Source organism: Zingiber officinale, chromosome 1A (assembly GCF_018446385.1).
Source record: "Zingiber officinale cultivar Zhangliang chromosome 1A, Zo_v1.1, whole genome shotgun sequence".
Taxonomy (NCBI): domain Eukaryota; kingdom Viridiplantae; phylum Streptophyta; class Magnoliopsida; order Zingiberales; family Zingiberaceae; genus Zingiber; species Zingiber officinale.
Genome location: NC_055987.1, coordinates 79,243,095 through 79,253,785, shown reverse-complemented (window position 1 = coordinate 79,253,785; position 10,691 = coordinate 79,243,095). Strand labels below are relative to the sequence as shown.

The window sequence follows — 10,691 nt, the reverse complement described above, 5'->3', positions numbered from 1 at the left end:
ATATAACAAATATAAAATAACAACATACCTATTTGCCGTCTGGAGATGTTCCGTCGCTGTCCAGTCCCCAATTTGACCTCAAAATTCCGTACGAGAATATCGCCGAAAATCCAAATAAATCCGAAACGGAAATCCGAAATATAACCATATCGAAAATCCGAAAATGCCCAGTTTGACTCGCAAACCTGGCTAACCCAAATATCCAGAATACCAACAACAGGTATCCGATAAATCTCCAAAACACCAAAAGCAGATATCCATAACCTGCTCTGATACCAATAAATTGGTTCAGATAAATCCCGAAAATCCAAAATACAAAAATCCAACAAGTATTGCCAAACTTGTCGCTCTGATACAAAGTAAATAAATTGGTATCAGGTTATCCCAAACATCAAAATACGAAAACAAAAGATCGTATACCTGTGCTCTGATACCACTAAATTGTCACGCCCAAGAGGAGTCCCTGTCCGAAGAAATTTCGGCAGCTTCTCCCCTGTACGGCGGACAATCTGAAACTTCTACATAACCCATATACCTCTGCCACAGACGGCTGGAATAATAACAGTAAATAAAATCAATCACCACGCAGTTTATATAAGTATTCATCCTCTGGCTGTCACAACCACGCAGTTAATAAAATAAACAACATAGTAATACTCTGACTCGAAATCTCTTCTTCCATCCAGGCAGGCATTTAGTAGAATAAAACCAAATCCAAATCCATCAATATAATAAAATCTATATCATGTCCATAAGCAAATAAATCCAGAACATAACGAGTTCAAAAGTCTAGAACAGAAAGAAACCAAAGAAAACCAAACATATCACGGAGGTGCCAGGACCAAAGACTACGTCTGCAATGAGGACTAGCGATCGAACTCCCTCTGACAAGATCACTGAAAATATCAACAATGGAGGCGGGGTGAGTCCAACACTCGGCAGGTACAGTTGATATACAAAGTAAAGAAACAACACCTAGCACTAATCATGCGTACGGTCTCTATGAAACTGAAATGAACAGGAGAATATTGTACTAACCAGGTCTTGAGTATAAAGTCATACAGTCCGAGGGATAAGGAAATCATGCATGTCAAACATAGGTATCCAAACAATATGCAGCATATAAATGCAGCAAACACAAACACAAGCAATAAATGCATCAAGCATATGATGCCAATGATGCGTCCTGGTCACCCGACGCCGATCATCTCACACACAATAGTGAGGCCGAGTGGGTAGGGTTGTGACCGTGCACTCTGTCGTCACTACTCCCGATGAGTGACCGAGTGGACGGGATGTGGGTACACCTATCCTCCTACCCCAAATCATAAATGGGAGAGCGCAATGCTCTCATCTCCGGGTGCACGAGGGGGGAGGAATCCTGTCGGATAACACGTTGTGTCACACTACCCATGAGCGGACCAGCGGTGCCTAACAGAGTCCCTCACTCAGCCTGAATCGACCACTAACCCATGAGTGGTGGTGTGTGCAGATCCATGTAACTGGCAATGTGCTCAACAATAATGGAGCGAACTATCGCACAGCATGCAATCATGCAAATGGTGCATGACACTAACCACAAGAATATCCTGACCTAATCCACATATATATAAAAATGCATCAAAGGCCAACGAATCCAAAACAATCCAAAGGTATACAGAAGGTATAAAACCTAGGTCCTGAACATGGTGAAACATGGTATATCACTACCCCTATAAGCAGGTATAAACAGGTAAAATATACCTGAGATGCAAAACCAATCAATCAATCAAGCATATAAGATTTGGGTAGTGATTAACTGAAACAGATAAGAAACACAATTAATACAACATGTTAATTTAATTACTAAGCATATCAAATGACATAAGTCAAAAGTACCCGCCTCCGATAAAAGAAAGGTCCAATCCAGAAATCAAGACACTCGTCGAGATACGGTCTCAAATCAGAGTCCTGCGTTTATCAAACAGATAATGTATTTAGCTATATAGCTAAATAAAAATCACCAATCTATTTAATAACCTTATCCTCCCTTAGAAATGGATTGTTCCCATGTAACAAAACAAGCAATGGATTAAATTCAATACCAAATCTAATTCTATACCTAAACCTAATTCATCATGTATCAAAATTTACACGATACCTCAATTCACAGCCCCTCTTGATGCTGGAACAAAAGGAACTGCTCACTGGAGAGCTGCTAGAACCAAACGAAGTCCCCACAGAACTGAATCCCCCTGCTGAAATCCTTCTCACTGAGATAATGTTGAGTTCAATAAATGGAACCACAAATCAAACCACAATCCACCTGACCACCTAATCTTTTACCTTACTGTAAACAATCGGACCAAGCAGGAAGAACAAAACTTGACCCTTCTTGCTCCTTGCCGGAAACCACCCGAGCAGAGGTGTGTCGGTGAAAGACCTAGGGCACGGCTGAACCTGGTGGCCAGTGAAGGTGGGTCGGCGTCGGCACTGTGAAATGGAGAATGCAAGGATCACGACGTTAGGGCAGAGAGGGACAGCAGCCGATGCTAGGCTGAGGAGGAAGATGAAGAGAGGCTTCGATCGGCGGCAGTGTTACTCAACTAGGGCAGAGGCGATCGGCTAGTGCTCGGTATCTCCACAGCTAGGGCGACAGGGGGTCGGCGGTGACTCTCATCGCCGGCGGCAGAGATCGAGAGAAGGGCGTCGGCGGCGTTGTACAGTAGCGTTTGCCGTCGCTGGAGGGGAAAGACTCGGGTTCGGCGACAAAAACAAAGGAAAAGAAAATAAAGAAATAAAAAGAAAAGGATATATTTATATAATCTTTTCCTCGCTTAAATCGGGTAGCCTAAACAGGTTTTTTTTTTTTTCCGGACCCCGTTTTTATCCACGTGAACTTATCCGTACGAGCTCCGAAAAATTTTCGAAAAATATCCAAAAATTTCGGAAAATTCCCTTATTCATATCCGCGTATTTCCGGTATTTTACAGAGATAGACAATCAAACTCAATGTTTGGAAAGAAACGATGTGACTATAAATTCTTATTAATAAAAAAAAAATTTACATTAACCCAAACATTTATTTATATAGACTCTAAAATCTAAGACATAAATAAAAGAAAGAAATCCTGACAGAAAGAAAATTTCTAAACACACTAAAAATTTTAAATACCTTAAATGGACTCAAAAATCTAAAAATACAAAAGACAAAAATTATCAAAAAATATCCTAAATATTAAACTTGATAAAAATATAAAAAGATTAAAATTGTTCTTTTGTTCCACATTATAAACAATTATAAGATTGGAGTTCTTCATTTCCTGGCTTTCACTTAATGGTACTTTCTTTCATTTTTACTCAATTTCTCAAGAATAGTGCTAAAAGCTCCTCTTTTTGCCTTCATATAGCCTTCTTATTTTGGATAGATATTTGTTGTTTTTTTCTCAATTAGTTGACTAGTAACTTTCATAATTGATTATCTAGTTGACTATCTACGAATATAAATATTTTTTATTAGTAAACTAGTCTAAGTTGACTATCTAGTTGACTCAATTATTTTTCAGTGATTGTATCATCAACTCTGGCTAACTTTAACGTTGAGTCCTTACCTAAGTCAAGTCAACTAAAAAATTCCAAAGTGTAGATCAAACATAGATATATGCCCCTCTAGAACTTCTTAGCTAAGAGGCCTCGCCTTTAGAATTTTCTGTAGGGATCTAGCGTGCTAAATACGCGCAGCGGAAAATTAACTAGATCATCTCCAGAAGATCCATGCGAAGGAGAAAACAATCATATACTAAGTTTTACATAAAAGGTATACCTTTGTTGCGTGCCCTTCGCTATCCCGACAGTAACCTTTTCTTTAGATGTAGATCTCAGCGCGATCAAGGGTTCGCGTCTCTACGGTATCCACACGAACACATCTTTCATTCATCACACGAACGAAGCCTTCAAAGAAGAACTCTCTTCTTGTGCTAGCAAGAAAAATGGTTCGGCCAAACTTGTTGTCCAGATTCATCTCCATTAAGTTTCTTTAATAAGTACTAATCATCGCACACATGCATTGCATATGTAATATAATGTATGAATATACATAAATTAGTATCCCAACCCCATAGATTAGACTTGGTAAAGGTGTGTCAGACACGTACAGTAGTGCAATGCAAGGACAACGCTTGAGAAGCGTAACAGACTCTCCCTCATAAAAAAATAATTTAATTTTTTATATAAGATATTAAATTGATAAGAATAGATAGCCAAAAGGTCCAGAAATGTATGATTTCTAACATCGTCGTCCAAGATATTTATAAAAGTTTCTCTGCTCGCGATGATATCATTCCTAAGATATGGAATTAAAGAGAATCATGACAATACATATTTTTATTTAAAGAATAACTAGATAAATTATTAATAAATCTTAAAATTATTTTAATATTAAAAGAAAAAATATTAACATGATTTAATTTTGAATTTTATCAAAATTAATTATTAAAGGGTCAGATAATTAAATAGTTAAATAGTAAGATATAACTTAAGTTATGTATTTAAATGTCTTTTAAAATATTTGTAACGGTAGAATTTGTAGTTCGATTAGGATTTAAATTATTGTATCTGAATAACTTTATCATGAACTCCACTTTATGATTAGAACTTTTATATTAAAATTTTTAGCAAATGAAAATTTGATTTTTGAATTTATAAACCTTAATTTTATTATTTACATTTAGGGTTGGAAAAAAATATCGAAATACTGAAATACCGAAAAATCATATCGAAAAAATACCGTATATACCGAAATTTTCGGTATACCGAAAAATTTGGTACGGTATCATACCGTACCGAAATTTTCGGTAACGGTAACGGTAACGATTTAAAATATTTCGGTATACCGAAATACCGAGTAATTATAGATTAAATGATTAATTTAGATTCCCCTAAAGCCTAAACCAAACCCTAAACGGCCCCAAACCATGTTCTCTCCTTGCGCCGTCGGTGCACACGTCACGACTCGTGATTCTTTCCTTCCACAGTCAACCACCGCACGTAGTCGCTGGAGAAGATGCACAACAACTTAGAAACTTCTTCTCCATCCCTAATATTTTTTTCCCTTCATTGAATCTGAAGAAATCTAATTACCGAGCTTTGTTCTGAGAGTTATGCTTGCGCAAGTTCTTGTCCGATTTTCCGATGAGTTTTAGCTTTTGTTTCTTTGGTGGATTTATGGTATTTTTAGTAGGGATTGAAGCCTATATGCTTCCCCTATTTTTCCAGCTAGCATTTAGTTATTTCTGGCAAGATTTCGACAAATCTCCGGCGAGCCATCACCCTGGGACCACTAGCTACTGGTTTAATCTTCAATCTTGCATATTTGGGTCCGAAATCCCAACTCTTGTTCTTATATGATCACTGCCTTCATTACAAGAGAATTATTTTTTTATATATTATATGTAATATATATATAACTTCGGCATGACGGTATTTTACCGATACCGTACCGATATTTCGGTATACCGAAATGTCGGTACGGTATCGGTATCATTTCTTAGAATACCGATTTTTTTGGTACGGTATACGGTATTCGACTTTGGGTACGGTATACCGTACCGATCCAGGTCTAGTGACATTGCCGTAATTTATATACAAACTTAATGGATATTTGCTGTCATAAATCAAAATTTTATTGGTCAACTTCTTTGCCCACCAAGTACATAGGAAGGAGAAACCGTGTCCCTCTCCCTATGAGTTGGACTCCTCTTCAGCTTAATGGATAGATATTGTACCCCTTAATTCTCTATTCCTACTTCCTTTCCCTATTTAACAAGTTAGAAGGCAAGGGATGAAGCAAACTAAGAGGAAGAGGAGCGGAATTGGGAGTCAAACAAGAAATCAGATTGCTTATGGCCCATGAAAAGGCACCTCCTTCTCCTCCTCCTTCCACCTATCTCTGTAAAATCTGCCATGAAGAGGAGGACGAAAGATCCACAAGCATGGAATCCCCATGCGCCTGCTCCGGAACTCTCAAGGTGGCAAATCCTTTGATTGTTTAATTTCCATCTTTATTGTTTGATTCCCTTTCTCAGTTGGCGATGAAATTGCGATTCTTATTTGGATACGCGAGACTAATTTGAGGCTGCCCTCGTTCCAGTTTGCTCACAGAGAGTGCGTGCAGCGGTGGTGCGACGAGAAAGGAAGCAATGTTTGTGAAATTTGCCGTCAGGTTTTATTTGATTCTGTTCTTCGTATAAATTTCTCTATATCGCATCCTGTTCGGTATACTTTCCTCTGGGATTGCTCGAGTATGAAGACTAAGGAGAGTCAAGCTTCCAAGTTTTATATATATATATATATATATATGGATCACGTAAAGCTTAAACTTCATAATAATTACATATTTCCAAATAAACTATAAGAACCGAATTCTTAATGCCATTCCTTTTTTATCAGAATACTTTTAAACAATTTTTTGACAGGTATTTGAACCAGGGTACACCTTTTCAGAAAAGAAGGCAATGGTGGATGTGGTCGTGACCATAAGGTATCTTCAACTTCCTAGGCCTTATTTATTATATTGTTTTTTAGCAAGATGTGTTTGTTCCTTAACAAACACGCATTATCAACAGTCATTTAGTTGTGCTTTCAAATCATTTTATTTAATGGGCCCTTATGAGTTGCCAAATGCTACTAGATTTTGTACGCTTGCAGTAATTGAAAAGATGAGTAGATAACAGACCACAGCCACCAACTTGCATGATACTGACCCTAAAGACAGCATATCAAATTCGTTTGCTTGTGTTTCCATATTATCAAATCCAATTCATGGATTTTGATGTCCGTATATTCCGAAATCTGATAAATATATTTCTTCCCTTAATTATCAATTTACACCAACGCATGCAACAGATGATAAACGCTTTTAATTATTGATTACCAGGATAAGTCATGATGCTGAAAGCCATGATTTCAATGATGAAAACAGTGGTGGAACTGGCTATAATTATGTAGAGTGCTCCACTTCATCGCAAAGAGGTGCCATTGTCTGCCGGTCTGTGGCAATCATGGTGAACATATTTTACATTAACAGCAAATTTTGTCACTAGAAACCCAATCTTTTACATATACTAAAGCATACTATCGCTGCTTGATTCTTGTGCAGTTGACAGTTATGTTGCTAGCAAGGAATTTCTTCACTGTAATGATGTTGGGATCTGGGCAATATGCATTTAGCATTCTCACTGTGAGTAGATGGGTTTGGTTGAGTCCAAGTTAAATTTCTGCTTAGCTTTTTGTCAACGTAATTTTAGTTTGATCAGGTGTTTGCCCTTAGAGCTTGTGGAATTATAATTCCCTTTTACGTGGTCATGAGATTGATAGCAATGGTTCAAAGAGCACAACTACAGTGTCAGCTAGAGCAACATCGAGTAAGTAACAATTAACATTTTTTATGAAAAAAAATAATATGAAAACTTGTTTATTGAGGTTACTTACTGGAAACATGTATTTATTTGTTTAACAGAGAGTTCGTACCAACAGTGGTGAAAGGGAAGAACAAATAGTGTGACAGCATCCCATCCAAATCAGTACAGCATAAAGTTCTCCACATTCTTGTTTTTTCTTTATTTCCACTTACATTTTTTTCTTCTCTGATTCATTAAAGTTAGCACGATTCTGCTAATTCCACGGTATATAATAGTGTTAAAAAGAATCTCATGTGTTCAATAAAGGAAAAGTGAATACATACTCTAAGAAATTCTCTATCCCTCATGTACCATTTAGGGGCTCAGTCGGACCAAGGAGAGGGAGACAAACCAATTACTCAATAGATCGAGTTCATAAATCATATCGAATTTTGATACCTTGTAATGTACCTCCTACGACTCCTCTCAGTCTCGTGGACTTCTCATAGAAGTCGACATCTTCAATTTGGATCCTCTGTCCTCATTTCTCTCTGTCCTTATGTTCCACTGTCGATCGGACGGATCAGATCACATCTCAATAATGCTTTGCAAATCACGAGAATATTGCACACATCTTAAAGATGTCATGATGCATTGAGATATAATCTGATCCGTCCGATCGACAATAAAACATGGAAATAGAGAAAAATGGAAACAGAAGATCCGAACTACGACATCTTAGACTGATGAATGAAACAACTGCTCTTGAGTTTTCATTCCAAAAAGTCAACACTTCTGATTATGATTAGCCCCAAGGCCGAGTCCCTTATGCGGGCCTCTCACAAGCCCCCATGCCCAGAATTCCAATATTTTAGCAAAACAATAGGCTCTTGAGTTTTATTATTCGAACAGGATGTCCGCCAGCATCTCATCCAATGAACATAAGACATAAATAGCAATATTGCTCTCGGACAATAAGAGTACCTTCACAATTTTCCAGATACTTCAACGAATTAACTGATAAATTTAATGATTAAACTAATAACTTAAATTGATAAAACATCTCATTATGAGCACTTCCTAATTTATTCTAATAGTCATAAAAAATTTTCATAGAATTAAATCCATCCTCTCTAAAATTAATCACATAAATTAAATAAATAATATCAACTTAAAAAATTAAAAAGACAACACATCTAGAAGATCATTCAAGTAGCCAGAGTCACGCTTCTCGTGGCAATAATATTTCGTTACTATCCATGAGAAATACAGTCTGCCCTCATCACCTGTAAATATCAAATATTGTTATCCTCGAAAGGTAGTTTAAAAAACCTTAATACTCTTGTATATTCCTTACATTTAACTTTCCCTAGCTACCGTTCGTTTAACTCAAGAGCTTTGTAAGGTTCACCGCCCGGAACCCACTAATATTTTCTCTATCGTATGCAAGTGGGACATTTCTCATTCCCCATCCAAAAAATCCACCTCATTGATCATCCAATGTAGAAGAGTTGTTATTTGATTCAACCCTCCACTATAGGAGTAGATCTCAGCTACATCATTTTGGCATTATTTGTGTCACACTCCGAAGGAGTCCATATCGAGAAAATTTTGACAGTATCTCCCCTGTATGAGTGATAATCTGAAACTTACTACAAAGCCCTCAGGGCTCACAAACCTCGGCCAAAACGGTTGGAACATATATAATGAAATAAGATAAGCATTTCACGCAGTTTATATAAAGCATCCGACTGACACAACCACGCAGTTATAATAGTAAAAATCTACTCCACTACAACGGTGAAAACAAAACATAACGGAAAACCTTCGCAGCGGAAACATGGGCATCATCCCGAGAATGATATAAAATCCAAAGTGCAAAATACATACATCACAAGTATGTAGTTCACTAACAAGGAAACACAAGTCCGATAATATAAAACCACCTCGACACCTAGTGGGGACTAGCGACTGAAAGCTCTTGACAGCTTCAACCTGAAATAGAAAATATATCAACGGAGTGAGTCCAACATTCAGCGGATACCAAGCTGACATGCATAGTAGGAAATAACCAATAGTAACAATTATGGGTACAGTCTCCTGGAATAATAATAGAAAATGCAAAACTGAAGGAAATAGGAGAAGTTGTACTCACCAGGACCTCCTATCAGAATAATAAGGTCATCAGACCAAAAATGTCATATCTCCTGTATGCATGTCTATCATATATATCCGCCAAATATGCAGCAAACACAAGTAATAAATGCAATCATGCATATGATGCAAATCACATGTCCTGTTCACCCCTGACGCCAGTCAGCCATCTCACATACGATGGTGAGACAGAGTGGGTAGTGTTAGAGTGTATACTGAAAGCCTAAGCTTTTGTAAACATTTATTTTGAATAAAGAATCACATTTGGTCAAATTGTCTACATTTAGTTGTAGTTGTTCAATTAATTTATATTGTAGATAATATAGTATGTGGTGTCACATACAGAAAATGATGTTATCAGTACCTTATAAATTATAAACAGTAGCTCACGACCGAAATGGAAAGGAACAAACCATTGGAAGGTCGTAGTGTAATTAAAAATTAGTTTATCTTAACTATATAATTACACTAGTACACTTAGAGTGTATTGAGTAGGACCATTAGAGGTCGTTTCTTTTATACTGACTTTATAAAGGAACAAAGACCTCAGTTATTATGGAAGTGTGTGCTCTTAATCCTAATATAATAACATGCATATATATTTGATATTTATTTTTTTAATTCATCAATGGGTGAGATTTAGTTCGATAAATCAATAAGCCCGATAAGTTGGGAAATGATATCACTTATAGTGTGTGTTGTTGGTTATAGAAGGAAACTGTGTCCTAGAGATTTAGGTTGATAGTGTCCCCAAGATGAGCTCATAAGGATTGTCATGTTAAACCCTGCAGGTGGACTTAGTCCGACATGACGATAAGGTTGAGTGGTACTATTCTTGGATTAAGATATTAATTAAATAAGTTGTCAGTAACTCACTTAATTAGTGGACACTCGACATCTTAAATACAGGGAGACTAACACACTCATAATAAGAAGGAGCCCAAAAATGTAATTTGGGATTGGTGCGGTAGTTCAATAATAGTTCTCTAGTGGAATGAATTATTATTGATAAAATTAAGTTGTGTGTTCGGGGCGAACACGGGATGCTTAATTTTATCGGGAGACCAAAACCAATTCCTCCTTGTTGGAACCCCAGGTTGTTTTGGTGTGATCAACAAGTTTAGTTAGGTCCTGCGTTGTTTCTAACCTTGTGTCTAAGTG

The 10,691-nt window shown here is 37.0% G+C and overlaps 1 protein-coding gene across 2 annotated transcripts; it reads left to right on the top strand.

The window, feature by feature from the left end:
- Window positions 1–5,709: 5,709 nt before the first annotated feature.
- On the top strand, window positions 5,710–7,736 carry LOC122026358. Of its 2 annotated transcripts, none has more exons than XM_042585045.1 (7): window positions 5,710–6,005; window positions 6,128–6,199; window positions 6,453–6,517; window positions 6,914–7,040; window positions 7,136–7,216; window positions 7,284–7,400; window positions 7,496–7,736. In XM_042585045.1, the coding sequence occupies exons 1-7, from the start codon at window positions 5,880–5,882 to the stop codon at window positions 7,538–7,540; spliced, it is 633 nt and encodes a 210-aa protein (XP_042440979.1). In that variant the 5' UTR covers window positions 5,710–5,879; the 3' UTR covers window positions 7,541–7,736. The 2 variants fall into 2 exon arrangements, with proteins under 2 accessions (XP_042440979.1, XP_042440987.1); XM_042585053.1 differs by having other exon boundaries at window positions 5,715–6,005; window positions 7,293–7,400.
- Window positions 7,737–10,691: the final 2,955 nt, after the last annotated feature.